The sequence below is a fragment of the Chanos chanos genome, chromosome 6, assembly GCF_902362185.1.
Source record: "Chanos chanos chromosome 6, fChaCha1.1, whole genome shotgun sequence".
Lineage (NCBI taxonomy): Eukaryota > Metazoa > Chordata > Actinopteri > Gonorynchiformes > Chanidae > Chanos > Chanos chanos.
In genome coordinates, this window is record NC_044500.1 from 47,072,058 (window position 1) to 47,089,557 (window position 17,500).

The 17,500-nt window shown below is 45.0% G+C and overlaps 3 protein-coding genes across 4 annotated transcripts in view; 1 reads left to right on the forward strand and 2 right to left on the reverse strand.

Moving 5' to 3' along the window:
- fgd5b (FYVE, RhoGEF and PH domain containing 5b) overlaps positions 1–4,940 on the reverse strand; it is a 19,396-nt gene extending 14,456 nt beyond the window's left edge. The window contains exons 1-2 of one of the 2 annotated variants that reach the window (XM_030777878.1): positions 4,807–4,940; positions 1,655–4,289 (exon numbers count right to left, since the gene is read on the reverse strand). In XM_030777878.1, coding sequence (XP_030633738.1) covers positions 1,655–4,289; positions 4,807–4,816 — 2,645 coding nt within the window. In that variant the 5' untranslated portion in view covers positions 4,817–4,940. Of the gene's footprint in view, positions 1–1,654; positions 4,290–4,765 lie in introns of both variants that reach the window. The other variant, XM_030777877.1, reaches the window with a different exon arrangement.
- Positions 4,941–15,756: 10,816 nt separating this feature from the next.
- LOC115815490 (dnaJ homolog subfamily B member 9) lies at positions 15,757–16,862 on the reverse strand. The gene is made up of 2 exons (XM_030778444.1): positions 16,655–16,862; positions 15,757–16,112 (listed from the first exon to the last, which is right to left on the reverse strand). Exons 1-2 carry the CDS (start codon positions 16,860–16,862, stop codon positions 15,757–15,759), a joined length of 564 nt encoding a protein of 187 aa, XP_030634304.1.
- Positions 16,863–17,368: 506 nt separating this feature from the next.
- The window catches only part of crbn (cereblon), an 8,236-nt gene continuing 8,104 nt past the window's right edge, over positions 17,369–17,500 (forward strand). Inside the window, exon 1 of the mRNA XM_030777281.1 lies at positions 17,369–17,453. Within this exon, the coding sequence (XP_030633141.1) occupies positions 17,381–17,453 (73 nt within the window). The 5' untranslated portion in view covers positions 17,369–17,380. The remainder of the gene's footprint in view (positions 17,454–17,500) is intronic.

The window sequence follows — 17,500 nt, forward strand, 5'->3', positions numbered from 1 at the left end:
ATATAGACACACACTTAAATACAGACACACACTTAAATACAGACACACACTTATATACAGACACACACTTAAATATAGACACACACTTCAATACAGACACACACTTCAATACAGACACACACTTAAATATAGACACACACTTAAATACAGACACACACTTAAATACAGACACACACTTAAATATAGACACACACTTAAATATAGACACACACTTCAATACAGACACACACTTCAATACAGACACACACTTAAATATAGACACACACTTAAATACAGACACACACAGGCAAACACACACAGGCAAACAGAAACTCTCCCTTTCTCAGTGTGTCTGTGTTGCACATTCTGGCAGTGGATTAAAAGATTTAGAGATTTTGGACGTGAAGACAAACAAAGACCTCTGAACCTGTTAAATTTAAGCAGGGGACGACAGAGAAGTCACCAGACATAGAGGCCCCCCATGTAATACCTTTATCTCCCTTAGACAAATAACAAAAAAAAATATTATCAGATCATAATGACAAAAAAAAAAAATAATAAAACTCATGTTATCAGATCAAAATAAGAAAATCCAATTGGTGTGTGTGTGTGTGTGTGTGAGGATGTGATTCAACCAAAGGATAACTTCGAGGGGGGTATGTCTGACTAGCAATAAATGTTACAAATCTGATTTTCTGGAATTTCGGGAATTCTGAGGTGAACTGATCAAACCCAGAGTGTTTGTGTTTTTTTTTTTCATAAGACCAGGGATTATAATCAAACTCTGTAACATCTCACTGGTCAGACAGGGTCAGACGCTGTCTCGCACGAACGCAGGGTGAAATTCCTCTTTTCTGGATTTGAAAACAGCACTGCTGGAAGAGATGGTTATCCAAGACAGATTTGATCTCATCCTTAACACAGACACTAAGAGTTTTATCCCTCACAGACAGCTCCACCCAGACTGTCCAATCATCACACTGACCACTCACACCCCACCACAGCAACCCAAAACCAGGCTTTAAAATCAACGATTTTCCCCTACCGATTCATTCTCAGCAAAATCAGTACATTAACATTTCTTTACCTTGTATTCCACCCACAACATAATATTCCTGAACTGCTCTGGGTTGTTTTTTTTTTCTTTCTTTGTAAACATTCTAGCCAGACAACAGACACTCTAAAAACCTGATATCTGTGTATGATCCTGTTTGTCAACAATAAGAAGAACAATACAGCTAAAAACATCCACTGCATGAGTTCAGTGTCTCACAGTTTCAGCCCTGAGAGACTGTAATAAAAACGGGCTTTTTTATCAGATATTACTCACAGTTTTTTACAATGATAATATGTGAGATCAGAGGTAGACTAGAAATAAATATCTGTTTGTGTGTGTGTGTGTGTGTGTGTGTGCATGTGCGCATTTGTGTGTGTGTGTGTGTGTTTGTGTCCGTGTGTATGAGTATGTGCATTCACAAGCATACAAGTGTGTGTGTGTGTGTGTGTGTATGTATGTATGTGTATGTGTGTGTGTGTGTGTGTGCGTGCGCGCGTTTGTGTGTGTGTGTGTGTGCATGTGCGCGTTTGTGTATGTGTGTGTGTGTGTGTGTGTGCGTGCGCGCGTTTGTGTGTGTGTATTCATATGTGTGTGTGCGTGAGTATAAATGATCTGTACCTTTCTGTTTCTTGCTCAGATGTTTGGTTTTTTCTCTGGAAGCCGGGAATGCTGCACATATCCACATACCCATCCGTGTCGTTGGCCGAGCTCACATTCCGTAGGCTCGGACCGCCGGCACTCCCGGCCTGCGGCTGCACGTTCTCATAGTGCGGACTGCTGACGAGGACGTTCTCGTATTCCGAGCAATCGGCATTGGGAACGGACAGGGAACGAGGCTTGGAAATCAGTAGGGGCCTAAATGAAGAAATCTGATTGTCCAGTCCCACCTCTACCAAGGGCCGGTCGGCAAGGGGCGTGTCCGTAACCACGGAAACGCCTCCGCTCTTTCCATACTTGTAGAGGAGAAAGGAAGCGTGGCATTGTGGTGGTTTGCTGTTTTGGGTCCTCACAACCTCGGGGCTGTCCGTGCTGTGCCTGTCCAGATCCAGCCTCTGATAGGACCCTTGAGGACTGGATTCGGAGGAGGACCTGGAGGAGACCAGGCGGTCCTCCGTCACGCTTCTCCTACCGCTCTTTTTCCGGAAGCGCAGCGGCAGAAAGTAACGTTTGAAGCCCAAATCGACCTTCCTGCAGGAGCCAATCAGCTCGTTTGGCAAGGCTGGGGAGCTCTTTCTGATTGGTCGCTTTGTGATGGAAGACAGCTCGAAAGGGGGCGGGATCTCCACCGTGGTGGGCTCATCCAGATCTGCGGAGGGGTGGGAGCTGTCGTGTGATAGGCATCTCGACAGACCAATCAGAGTGGGCGTGTCATCTCTGGGGAAACAGTGCTCTGTGGAGTAGGAGCGAGGGTGTAACAGGAAGCAGCGAGCCCTGGAGGAAGCCCGTCCGATAGATAACGGCAAGTCTGGCCCACTGTACAGCCCCTGCACGTTGGCCGACATTTCACTGGAGACAGAGCGGCTCATGTGGCATTTCCTCCTCTGCAGGAAATCTTCATCTTCTCGGCTTTTTTTCGTCGACACCTCCTCGTCGGTCCCTCGCTCTTCTGACGAGACCGTTGCCATGGAGAAACCAGTCTGCTGGACACCGCAGCGTTCCACTGTGACCACCTCTGGCCTACCAGCCTCCGGGATCCCCATCCGTGGTGATCTCTGACCCTTGTCTCCATGTTGGCTGTCTGGGGTAACGACGGACTGCTCAGGGGTTGAAGAAGGATCAGAGGTTAGGTTCGGTTCGGGTTCATCGGGCCCTGACTCAGACAGACAGGCTTGTTCGGTCTCGTGGTCACCTGGCGTGTTCCACCAGTCGGGTCTGGTGCCTCTTCCCAAACCGTCATCTGAGGAAGTCTCTGACGCTGTCTCATTCACAGACATTGGCTGAGATACAGAGGAAGGGGGAGCCGAACCGGAGCGTCTGCGGCGAATTCCAGGTTCTCTGTCTGGAGAGGAACATTCTAGAACCTCTGAGCACGTGGAATTCTGGGAGGTTCCTTCAGAGACGGCACTGCAGTCACGGCGTCCCGCTGCAGAGGTATCGTCCGAGAGAGAACTCTCCGCTGTTTCTTCATCTTCATCTTTCTCTTCCTCTCTTTCCTCTAGCCCTCCGGCGTCTTCCTCGTCAGAGGATGAAGATCCCTGAAGAGCAGCAGACTCATCTGTGGCGTCTGATCCCTCTTCCCCGGACGACATCGTCACGTCGCCATGATAAACATCCTCCCCTCCCTCCTCCTCCTCCTCCTCTTCTTCCTCTGATGTTCTAGAAATTTCCGTCTGCTCATAAAGGTAACACTCTGAGAGTCCGTCCGTGTCAGCCAGGGCCTCGCCCGCGTCACACACATCTGGGTACATCTCGTCTGCGTGTTCCCCACAGGAACAGACTGGGTCAGAGCCGGTTCCACACGCGGAAATTCCATTCGTGCAGAACACATTTGTAAATACCACGTTTGAGTTTTTCCTGTCCGCAAACAGCTCCTTTGCGAAAGCGCTCTCTCTGAGCATTCCGCCTCTGAAATCCCTCTCTCCCGACCCTCCGTCTGTGAGAACTCTGTCCGTGTGGTAGATTTCCTTAGGACACACTTTGACCAGGACGTCTGAGTTGTCAGTGGCCCGCTGCCTGACTTTAAATCGAAACTCGAAAACTTTATCCAAAGGCGCGTTTACACATTTAGCGACTCCCCACGGGTGTCTTTTTTCTCTCTCCTCTTCCGCGTCCTCCTCTCCCATCTGCTCCTCCGTCCCTCCACCTTGAGGCGCGGATAACTCCAACCCCTCCGACAGGTGAAACTGGTACCCATCATTCTCCAGTTCGTTCTCCTGCACAAGCTCCTCCCCATACCCAAACATCTCCTCTTGCTCCGAACCATCCCAGCCGTCTGAATACTCCCTTGGTTCTGTGCCCCCCCACAATTCTAGCCCCTCCCCCTTTTCCGAGTCCTCGCGGCGTGTCAAGCCTTCCTCCTGGTTGTGCTCCCGGTGCTGTGGTTGTTTACTTGGTTGTCGGGTGGAGTGTTTGGTGAGACGGCGAGGTGAAGCGCTGGCAGGTTGAGAGTGAAGCATAATGGGTTTAGTGGAGATCACTGGTTTCTCTGCCCGCTCAGGGCAACGCTTTCTGGGTAGGATTTTCGTCAGCTGTCCCTGAGGAAGGAACAAAGCCTCGACATGAGGCCTAGGAGCAAGAGGAGGCTTCCGCAGGTCTGAAAAACATACACACACACACACACACACACACACACACGCACACAAAGTTATGAAACTGGCATCATTTTTTTTATTTCACTCATATTATGTAATATTCGCTTCAGTTAAAGACGAACGGAAAAATACAAATTAAATTATGATAATGTCTATAAAACATGACACACACACTCAAACACACATACTCCAGGCCAAGTGCAGGGGTTCATGAGAATATTTGATTAACTTAATCCTGCGAAAACAGTAGCGATGGTCAACTGGTCCTAATCACTGATAATAACATTACAAGAGGTTAGTCTGTAACGTTTTCATAACATTTTCGTAATTTCGATAACAGACTAAATGTACCGAAGAGCACTTTAACATAATCGGCTGTGTCAGACAACAATAAATAATTTAACTACTTTTGAACATGTCAAAGACTTTTTAACACGTACTTCTATCTCATAAACATATATTCTTGAGTGCTACTTACAAGTTCTCTGTATTTCCCAAAACATTCCCCCCTCGTCCTACCTGCACTCATTTTAAAACCGCATCTCACAGGCTCGGTTTCTCCACAGAAGTATGGCACGCGCACGTTCCTCACGCATCAGAACGCAATCCACATGAAATAATAAAGTCAGCTAGCTAAGATGACCGAATTTGACGACGAAACTCCTAATTAAGTGTAATATCACAGTACTGGTATGAGCTAAAAATAAATATCTTAATAGCTCCAGTATTTTTGTGCGCCGGGGCGCGGTTATCGTCAGTGAGTGGAGCTCGAGCCGGCTGGAGGGCGGGAGTATCCTCTTGGTCCTTGCGCTTCCTGAGGAAAAAGGCTCAGGAAAGGTTGCCAGAAAAAGCCCAAAACACTGAGACAACAAAGGCCCATTCATCAGCCTAGACAAGAGATAAAAGATGAACAGAAATGCCAGGGAGTTAACATTTGTCTGGTAAATTTGTTGTAAATCTGTTTAAGCACAGTTAGCGACGATCAGAGGGGAGGCACGAGACTCAAATCTTCCCCCTATACGAAAACCTGTCCTGTCCACAGACGCACACTCAGAGACTAACACGTGAGCGCGCTACTTCCATCAGTCCCTTTTTTACCACTATCACACACACAAACTTTATCTGAAAACCAATGAAGGGGGAAAAAACACAGGAAGAAATCTGATTGGTTGATGCCCTTTCCGTAGTTCAGCTAGGCAGGAAATGGCTCTCCAGTATCGTGCACTAAAGTAGGCCTATTTAATTAATTGAAACGATAATTGTTCTAGGTTGTGTGTGTGTGTTTGTGTGAGTAAGAGAGAGTTCTTCAAAACTCTCACGCTCTGTCTGTCCTGTTTATTTTCACCCATATCAAAATCACTTTGTCTGAATGTATCATCATCATCATCATCATCATCGTTGTCATCATCTCTCTCGCTCCCTCTCTCTCCGGACTCTGGCAGGTGTGAGTGTCTGAGATCTGCTCCTGCCCAAATCTGTCCCTCTAGGACTTTCTTCTTAACCTTTACAGAATACCCTCCACACACATATACAAAAAAACATGCCCGAATATCTCCAAGACAATAGCACACACACACACACATACACACACACACGCACGCACAGAATGACATTAATCTGTGGGTGAGGGTTCTAGTGAGGACAGTGAGAGAGAGAAAAACAATTGTTCTCTCAGGATTACAGCATATCACACAGGATAAGAGCAGCTATCATCTGTCTCCAGCACTCTCACTCTCTCTCTCATGCTCTCTCTCTCCTTCTGTCTTGCCCTCTCACATACACACATTCTCTTTATTTATCCTTAATCTATCTATCTATCTCTCTATCTATCTATCTCTCTATCTATCTATCTATCTATCTATCTATCTATCTATCTATCTATCTATCTATCTATCTATTAACACACACACACACACACACACACACAAACAAAAGTCTGACTTGTAAACTTGTAAACCACACAGGACTGTGTAGTGCCTTTTAATAGTTCTGCAATTTACATAGCGATATTTAAACAGTGCACTGCTGTCCTCTAATGGCTAGTTCTCTAATTACATGCTCTTTTTTCAGAAAATGGGTCATATGTGCATGTGCGTGTGTGTGCGTGCGTGTGTGTGTATGAGGATGTGATTCAACCAAAGGATAACTCCAACGGGGGTATGTCTGACTAGCAATAAATGTTACAAATCCGATTTTCTGGAATTTCGGGAATTCTGAGGTGAACTGATCAAACCCAGAGTGTTTGTGTTTTTTTTTTCATAAGACCAGGGATTATAATCAAACTCTGTAACATCTCACTGGTCAGACAGGGTCAGACGCTGTCTCGCACAAACGCGGGGTGAAACTCCCCTTTTCTGGATTTGAAAATAGCACTGCAGGAAGAGATGGTTATCCAAGACAGATTTGATCTTATCCTGTAGTGCCTTTTAATAGTTCTTTAAAAAGTTACATAGCAATATTTAAGCTCTGTCCTGTAATGAATAAAGTGTGTGTGTGTGTGTGTGTGTGTGTGTGCGTAAGAGAGAGAGAGAGAGAGAGAGAGAGAGCAAGTGTGAGCGAGTAAGGTGTCCAAAAACATGTCGAAAAAAAGATTAACAATAGAAACAGCAAAACTAGTTCTATATCATTTATTTTGGTCCTAGATACAGTATACTATATCAGTCTTGTCTCATTACAAACTCATTGCAGACAGAGGGAGAGAGTTAGAGTTTATCAGGGTGTGGTTCTCAGTCTGTCTTCTGTATATCCTCTCTGAAGGAGATAGCATGTATGAAGGAGATAGTGTGTATGTATGTATGTGTGTGTATGTATGTATGTACGTGTGTATGTGTGTGTGTGTGTGTGTGTGTGTATGTATGTATGTGTGTGTATGTATGTTTGTATGTGTGTATGTACGTGTGTATGTGTGTGTGTGTGTGTGTGTGTATGTATGTGTGTGTAGTAGGAGGGGAGAAGGGAGAGAGAGCATGTGTTTTTTCATGGTGACTTTGGTTTGCTCTGGCTTCTGCTGTTGATCATGTCCAAAACTGTCTCTCTGTGTGACATGCAGGACATTACAAAATCCATGGCAGAAACTCCACCTGACCTGCCAACAGCATCATGGGAAAATGTGTTCATTTCATAGGCAAGACATGGTTGGCTGTGGTTAATATAAACATAAAATGTTTTTTTTTTTTTTTAGTTATGTGTGTGTGTGTGTGTGCGTGTGCGTGTGCGTGTGCGCGCGCGTTCGTGTATGTGAATGCATGTGCATGTGCAGGCGTGGATGCGCATGTTCATGTGTGCTTGTGTATTTGACTGTGCGCGCATGTGTGTGTTGTGTGTGTGTGCATGCGTGCGTGCGTGCGTGCATGCGTGAGTATGTATTTGACCATGTGTGTATGTGCGTGTGTGCATGCGTGTGTGTGCGCCTGCTTGCGTGCATGTGTGTGTGTGTGTTACATGTGTGTGCGTGCATGTGTGTGTGTGTGTGTGTGTGTGTGTGTGTCCTAACCTGTTTTTCCTGCCGTTGTTCTCTCTGGGTCCGGAGCAGACTGCTGTGAGTCGTGCTGGTCTGTTCGGTTTGTATCTGAGTGAATCAGTTTGCACTGGCCAGCCCAAATCCCCATCCCTTACGCAAGCACATTCATCACATCAACAATTTATCCCCTCAAAGTTTTTACGCATTAAATTCATCTTTAGGCTGCAGTGGAGGAGACACTGAGAGTAAATGCATGCAACACAAGGACATTAAGAATTTCACCTTTTAAGAGTTTTGAGAAAGTAATGTCTTCTTGTTTGACCGAAGCATGAACCGGACTGAATGCATTATGCCCATTATAAGACCAGCTCTAACACTGTAAAGATGGTCTACGTTTCTAAATGAGTTGAACTTGGAAAACATTCACTGTATGTGAAAGTGTACAGTTTAGAAAGGGCCTTTAAAACAAAAAGCCCTTTATTTTAATGTGCCTTTTCCCATGTCATTTTAAGGGTTCAAACTTTTTTTCCTTCCACTACCAAATTTTCCTACTTTTTTTCTTTCGGATGTCCTGAGAAAACTAGATCACAGATACAAACTGAAGATTCTATTGGCTTTGATTTTAGGATTCCACTTGTTCCCTGTCATGACATCACTGTGCTCTCCTCTTTTCTATTGGGTGGACAGAAGAGCAAGGGTGTGGTCAGAGGAACCCTGTGACAGTGCGTCTCTTACCCGAGTTTGTAATCCTCAGGCAGGAAGTGGCCTTTGGCGTAGTCACTCTGAGCCTTAGAGAGCTGCTTGAGCAGATTAACTACACTGAAGCTGTAGCCATTCAGCAGGTATCCACCATACACCAGCCTGTCTCCCATATACATCTGTAAAACACACACACACACACACATGCACACACACACACACACACACACACACAACCACGCACACACAGACATAGACACAGACATAGACACACACACACATGCACACATACAAACACAAAAACACAGTCCTCAGAACAAAGACAGGAAAAAATAACCTTGATACAAGGACATAAACAGGAAGAATGCATATGTGTGTGTGGTGTATGTGAGTGTGTGTTTGTCCGGTGTGTGCGTGTGTGTGTGCGGGCATGCGTGTGTGTGTGGTATACATGAGTGTGTGTGTGTGTGTGCATGTCGTGTATGTGAGTGTGTGTGTGTGTGTGTGTGTGATGTATGTGTTATTGATTGTGTGCTCATTTGGTGTGTGTGATAGACTGTGCAGAAAGACTTTGTGTTGTAGACTTGTTAGTGTGTGTTTGTGATGTGTGTGGGAGAGTATGTGTGTAAATGTGAGACTGTGTGTGTTTAATAGTACAGTATACAGTATATATGTATATATATATTAATAGTATAGTATAACAGTTTAATAGTACAGTATACAGTATATATGTATATATATATTAATAGTATAGTATAACAGTTTAATAGTACAGTATATATGTATATATATTAATAGTATAGTATAACAGTTTAATAGTACAGTATGCAGTATATATGTATATATATATTAATCGTATAGTATAACAGTTTAATAGTACAGTATATATATATATATGAATATGTATGAATAGTAATACTTTACCAGTATTGCACCAGGTCCCACATCATGTCTGTCCACCAGTAGTGGCTGGTGTGTGTGTGTCAGACGGTTGGCCGCACTGATGTCATATTTCACCAGACGAAACTGATCCCTAGAGCTCTGAGAAACACATCAGTAATAATTGCATTTCTGTATCAATGATTTAGAAAGCATTAGAACTCTCGGTAATGAATTCATCAGAATGTCTGGGGCTCTGAATATTTGTAATCATGAATTCATTACATAATTGATGTAATTAATAATTAAATGCTAAAACATTAACTTGTATATATTTAAGTGGAAAATAAAATATTTTATTAACAGTCTGTATTTAAGTAGTAAATAAAATATTTCATTTACAGATATTACAGAATGGTCAATTGGGCTTTTTATAGTGTGACTCAAGGTGAGAGGTCAAAGGTAGTGACCTTGACACAAGGTGCAGACGATGCGTAGACCTGCCGGTGATGTAACCTCTGGAGCTCCGCCTCCTCTTGATGTGACGTTCTGGTTGGCTGGAGAGAGGAAGTGACATAGAAAATGAGGGTGTGGTTTGGAGGGGAGCATCGAGCCTGCAGGAAAACGTCTAGCTCCAGATCCGTAACCAACGGCAACCTCGTAGAGCAGCGGCAATCCTGCCCCCACCAGATCCCCTGAGCAACCAATCGCAGCACAACAGGACAAGGAGAGGGTGGGGCATCACCAGGGGCGGGGGACAACGGTGCGTAAGCTAACGGCAAACCAGTCGACTTTACCCTAGGGACAGACAAAAAGATAAGTGTGTACACGTGTGTGTGTGTGTGTGTGTGTGTGTGTGTGTGTGTGTGTGCAGAAGTACATATCAATGTGTATATATATTTAGTAGAGTAATTGAGAGATCAAAAGAAGAAGAGAAAGAGAAAATGAGTGACAGTGTGAGTAAGTTTGTGTGTGTGTGTGTGTGTATGTGTGTAGTGTGTGTGTGTGTGTGTGTGTGTAGTGTGTGTGTGTATGTGTGTGTGTGTGTGTGTGTGTGTGTGTGTGTAGTGTCAGGGGTGCAAATCATCATTTCTCCATGGTGGACCTTTCTTTCTTTTACTGACACTATTACACTACGCATATATTGAACTGTAACACAACAAACCTTTTCCCTCATCTTCATCTCAAGACCACGGACTATATGATTAATTAGCATAGATTTGCGCGTATGCTAACACATGAATCCGTATCTGTGTCTCCACACACTTTTGATTGGCAGACACGTTGACGTATCAATGCCCGTTTTATCGATTCCCATGAATGCAAATGGCTGTTGCAGGGACAGTAATCAATATCTAGGTTTGATGCTGTTGTAGAATATTTTCATAGGGCATTTAGACTGTTTTTTACGGGGTTACAAACACACTCAAATTTTTTTTTTTCCACAGAGTGTCTGCAAATTCATGGACAGTTGGCAACCCTAGTGCAGGAGTTTTTAACCTGTGGGTTGCAAGCACCTGTCAAGGGGGCGCGCAAAATTAGAACATTTTTAGGTGCAAAACTTACAGTGAAAAAGGAGGGGGGGGAACAAGTTCAAACCTAGACAAAGTGGGGGGGCGCATGTCAAAAAAGGTTGAAAATCCGTGCCCTAGTGAGTGTGTGTGTGTGTGCGCGTGCTCACCTGTGGCTGGTGGGCCGGTACACAGGTGAGGCTCTTTTGATTGGAAGGCAGCAGGTTGACGGACGGATGATCTTCCTGCGAAGGGGCGTGGGCCTAATGGATGTGGGTGTGGTTTGCTCTGTGGTGAGATGCACTCTGGGAGTTGCGGTCCAGGCCTCTCTGCGTTTGACGGGTGTGGCTTTGCCCGCAGTCGGCAGGTTGTCGTTCAAACCTGCGGACAAGAAGAGACGCAACAGTAGACATGAAATATTCACACACACACATACACAATCACTCTCTCTCTGTCTCTCTCTCTCTCTGTCTGTCTGTCTCTCTCTCTCTCTCTGTCTCTCTCACCTGTGGCAGTGAGGTAGTAAGACAGCCACCGTAGTGCTGCGTGTTTGCTTCGCCTTCTCAGTGACTGTAGCTCCGCCCTCAGAGCTGTAAGGTCTGCGAACTCCATCCCCTCATTCAACATTGGCTGTTCCGTTTCCATAGTAGCAAGAGAGACATGTATTGTTTAGTTATTTAGTGTATGCATTTATGTATGTAGAGATGTTACTGTGTTTGCACGCGCGTGTGTGCGTGTGTGTGTGTGTGTGTGTGCGTGTGTGCCTTACCTTCTCCTCATCGGTTATACTCAGTGTAATGTCCTCATTGGAGACACTGAAGTTCACGCTCATTTTCATATGATTACTGATTATAACAGTAATGCTGTCATTAACCTGATAAAGCAAAAACACACCACATATTTAAACATCACACAGGACGCTCTGTGTGTGTGTGTGTGTGTGTGTGTGTATTTAAACGTGTCTCTATACCCTGAAGTGCTTACACTATCTGTGTCTTCTCTATACTTAAGTGTGCACGCATGTGTTCATGTGTGTGCGCACGCGCGTGTGTGTGTGTGTGTGAAGGCTTAACACTTTGTTTGAACACTATCTCCCTAATTCCACATTATAATGGTGAATATCTACGCACCAAAAGTTTTGGGTTGAACGGTTAGTGAAGGATCTTAACACAATGCTAGTCAAGTGTGGATTATTTATGGCTATAAAGCACTGAACCAACTCATGAGGAGTGTTTCATTAACATTCTCTCTTACTGTCAGTCAAAGCTCCAGATCAAACAGTTCTGGAACAGTGGTAATACAGCACTGTCATTGGACGGCTTCATGTCATGTCATCTGAATGGGGTTCTAGAACTGAAACCGCTCTTACAGTAGCATTCCATATGTGACATAGCATAAGTTGAGTTGTTTTCACTAATTACCATGGAAGTTATGGGACAGTTTGTGTTTGTGCACCATTAAAACAGAGACCCATTGCCTCATTCAAAGATACTATGTCTCAGTGTAGTTTCTTAAGAGAGCTTTACCTTGGATCCTACATTATGTTAGTCAGTTGCTTTGTGCAGTGATGAATGTATCTTTCTCTCTTCTCTCTCTCATCACACATACATGCACACATACATGTATGTGTGGACTGTACCTTGTACGTATGCAGGACTTGTCGTTTAGACTGAGGCTTGAATGTCCACTGTTTAGTCAAACTGCCCTGTGTGTTCCACTCCTGTCCCCCTGTACAGCTAACTAACAGAGCCAACACGCTGCATCTGCAATTACACACACACACACATAGCACACCACACACAAAACAGGTAACAGGTTCAGGCAACTGATGCAGGCATTTAAGTTTAAGTTTCAGTGATTGCACACACTCTGCATTTAACCCATCCAACACACCAGGAGTGAACACACACACCCGCCGCAGGAGCAGTGGGCAGCCTTCCTTGGTGAGCGCCCGGGGAGCATTAGGGTTAAGTACCTTGCTCAAGGGCACACAGCTGTGGATGTTGAGCCTGGGAATCGAACCGGCAACCCTCCAGTCACAAGCCCAGTTCTCTGACTTTTAGACCATGGCTGCCCAAACCAGTAGATTTCAGGGTTTATGACAGCAGATTTAAAACAAGCTGGTCCTCTATACTACTTAAGAGACCAGTTAAAAACTACAGTAAAGACTGGACCAGGTTGATTCGGTCAGTGTCTGCTTTCCTACTGGTCCATCTGTGCAGCAAATTCATCACCTTATACTCTATCATACACTGGAATATACACATGCACACACACACACATACACATACTCTGACCCCAAGCTCTCTGCCTCTCTAGACAGACACACACACACACACACACACACACACAAAGAATGCCATGCATATGTGTGTACACTCTTACACTGAGATATACACACCTTGGTTTGTGTGAGTGATATATGAAGCCCCTCCCACAAGGCAGGAAGGAGGCTAGCATGTTGTCATGGGGACCATCACTGTAAACATTAGTATAAACTCTGCCCCCTCCATCAGCACTGGGCACCTGACACACTGCCAGTGATCCAGAAGGATAACTGTCACACATGTTAAGGAACACACACACACACACACGGAGGAATGAAAGGGGGAACGGTTCACATACTCACACAAACACACATTCATGTACAAATACTATCGCACACTTTAAACAACACATCTTTCACATCTTACAAGAACGCAACTTACACATACACACAGCCCTGAAGCAAGAGCACACATGCACTTTGAATGAGTGTGTGTGTGTGTTTGTGTGAGTAAGGATACTAGGTGAAGCTGGTTTTGTCTGGAAGGCCATAGTGGAATTTCAGTGGTACGCTGTGACCCAGGTGTTTTGTGCAGGGTATTGTGGGAAACAGGAGGTCTGGGGTGCTGGTGCGGTTGGGTGGAACTTGTCGAAACCTGTGAACTCCATATTGACGAGTAACCACTTTGTCCTCTGACCCCGTGCTCTCTGCCTCTCTAAAAAGACAAACACACACACACACACACACACAAAAAGAGTTTAAAACACACATTCCAAAAATTTCACACACACATTTCTGTTTGCACCTCTCACTGGCAGTGTTTATAAGTGTAAGTGTGTGTGTGTGTGTGTGTGTGTGTGTGTGTGTGTGTGTGTGTGTGTATGTATCTGGACCTGGACTCACATCTGGTCTAAGACTGAGCGAAGTTTCTGACTGGCCCACAGACAGACCTCCAGAGTCTCCCTGGGCAACTGAGGGACAACTTCACTGACCTCTAAGCAGAGAGAGAGAAAAAAGAGAGAGAGAATAAAGAGAAAGAGAGAGAAAAAAGAGAGAGAGAGAGGGAGAGAGAAAGAAAGAGACAGACTTTAAAACATGTACACAAAAAAAATTCATGTAGAAAGTGTACATAGACTAACCCACATACACTAACCCATGCGTGTTACCTTTATACGTTAGAGAGAATGCCAGATGTGTGTTTGAGCGCTCCTGGTAAAGGCGAACAGTGGAGGTTACAGGGATGAAGGTCACTGCACACACACACACACACACACACACACACACACACAGAGAGAGGAGAGGGGTAACATATGCATGAACAGGTGACTCATCATGCCTGTATCATCACAAAACTGTCACTGGACAGCTTACTGTTATCATCCAGATGGCCAGCCAATTGTTTTTTTCCCCTGATAGCGCTGGGCCGGCGGATTGGCTGCCGCGTCGAGGGGGAGAGGTCTACATCCAGGAGGGTGTGGTCATTGATGTCTGACACCCTGTGTTCGGTCCCCACGGCGGAAGACGAGAGGGCCATGGTGGAGTGTCGTGGTGTAACGGCCAGGTTGCGAGACTGGCGTAAGGAATCACATTTGGGAGGCAGGGTGGTTAACTCGTCCCACGTGAGGGAGCACAGGTTCCGGATCCCAGCGGGTAAACGCAACTCCCGCCGGGCACATTCGGACAGAAGAGCTGCCAAACTGTCCAACAGAGCAGGAGCCTCTGATACATACCTCTGGAACGAGTTTATGTCCATCTCCCTCAGAAAGAAAGAAACAATTTATCACTACAATTACAATTATTATTAGTAGTAGTAGTAGTAGTGAGAGAGAGAAAAACGGGTAAAAAGTCAGAAGAGGAGAGTTTAAAAATGAACGTAGTGTCTGTGAGTACAGGTGTACCCAAATTCTGCGTGAAATCTTACCTGTTAGTCAGTTCTCAGTGAGACACAAAGTGACCATACAGCTCACATTAATGTTATGTGTGTGTGTGTGTGTGTGCGTGATGAGTACATAAGTGAGCTTGGTTTGACATGTATGCAGGTTAACATTCATGCTTGAATTTGTTGAGAAGAAAAGGACAAACAGCAACAACCTACGCGGCATTCTAGAACACCATGTTACCAAGGCAATAATGAGCAAACAGAGGATGTTCTCATGTAGAACTTCAGAAGCTTTGAGCATAGTAAATAAGAAGCTTTGAGCATAGGTATATAGGGTATATATGTAGCAGGATAAAGACAAAGCAGGCTCACACATATCCTGACCTCTGACCCATTCAGTTTGATTCTGTTGTTTTAAGTACTGCTGTTGATCAAGGGAAGGTCCTTTTCTTTTTCATAACATACAGCATGACATCACCAATGAGTTTTAAGAGCAAGACAACTCCATAACAACGCTGAACACATTATGTTACTATTTGCAATATTTTTTTCTGTGCTAATGTGCAACTGTGCGCATGTGCGCGCGCACACACACACACACACACACACACACACACAAATAGAACAAGGATGGATCTTAAATAATCACAAATGCTTTATTCTCTTTCTAGAAAAAAATGAAATAATACTGGAAGAAAAATACCCACGTGTCCTGTAACCCTAACACACACCCTTGGAACACTCCCTCACACACCCCATCAGACTGTGTCTTAGTCTAGTAAAAGCCTGCATCTTCCTCCAGCCAGCGGCCGTCCCAGAATTCATCATGGTCATCGCCATCATCCTCCCCTCCAAAAGTGAAGCTCCACCCCTGGTCCATGTCAGACCACACCCCCTCAAACAGTTCTTCCTCCTCCACCTGAAGCATCTGCAGCAGCTCGTCTGAGCTGAATGGAGGGAAAATGCCGTTACCATAGAAACCACCACTGTTTCCCTTGCCATGGCGATGGTCACCAAGTGGGTCCCTCGAACCCTTGTCTCCCTCTCTCTCTCCACGAGGGCTCACGTAGGACGTATGGCCAACCTGGTCGTACAGTCTCCGCCTCCTCGCATCAGACAGTACCTCATAGGCTGTAAGAGGGAACACACCCGTGATTTTAAGGGCCAATCACAAAAAGCTTGGTCACACAGGCGCCCATCACTGGCTTAGAGATGGAATGATGGTTTAAGATCTAAGAGGACTATGCAGAGTTCTTGATGACTCACGACTGAACTTTTGAGCTTGGGTCTTTGTTAACAGTAGTTGAATTTTGGACAGAGTTCTACCTGCACTGTGGACATGTTCAAAATATGTTTAGGCGGAGCTCGGCTGGAGTAAGGGTGAAACTCTTAATGAGTTATGGGTGGAGTTCTACATGACAATTGCATGAAGCTCTCGTTGAGTTGTCTGTAGTGTGTAGGTACTGTAGTATGGTCCCTTAGCATTGTTTATTACCTTCACATGGTCTTCACAAAACAAGAGGTACCCTGAGAATGTTTGTGTGTGTGTGTGTGGGTGAGTGAGAGAGAAAGAGTGTGTGAGAGTGTGTGTGTGTGTGTGTGTGTGAGAGAGAGAAAGAGTGTGTGAGAGTGTGTGTGAGTGTGTGTGCGTGCGTGCGTGCGTGCATACACACCCTGGGCAATTTGTGTGAAGATTTGAGGTGCATCAGATCTCCTGTTTCTGTCGGGATGGTGTTTCATGGCCAGTCCACGGAAAGCTCTCTTTATCTGCCCTTCCGTCGCTGTGTGGGGAACCCCTAACACAGCATAGTAATCCTTCACACACTCACACTCACACACAAGCAAACACAACACCAGCAGCAAAAACACCCAGCCTGCCATGCTGTTCTGTCTGCCTGCAGAGAGAGAGTGTGTGTGAGAGAGAGAGAGAAATAAACACTCAAAAAATCTACATGAAAGAAAATGAAAAAGTTTAAAAGTTTACCTTCATCAGTCACATTCATACCACAGACTGGGCAAAAGATCAGCAAAAACGTGTGTCGTCAGTTGTCTCAGGCTATTCTCATAACAAACTCACCTCAACGTACATGCACTGGTTGAGCAACAAAACAAATGAAATCAAAGAGCGCGTGAAACCGCTGCAGCTTCTTCGAGCGAGGTAAAATGAAGTGTATAAAATGCCGCGTCCGTGGGTTGTATAGAAAGCTTTTTCCTTAAAATTACCGACTAGAAAAAAAAATGTATGGAGATTTTGGCGTGGATGTCGTTTATGATTACGAATTCGCATCGCTTGTATAGCTTCCTGCCACTAGATGGCGCCTGTTTAAAAACCTTGCAGGTTTTTGCACGTCTCGGTCACACCTCCATGGGAAAAGCTCTGAGAGTGTAAATAGACGGCTATGGCTGCTGAGAGGGCTGGAGGAGACAACAACAATAACGAGGACATGGGGAACCAGTTACAGCTCTTTCCAGGTTTGTGCCTCAAAACTCATCCTGTAAGACGTACAGACGGAACTGCG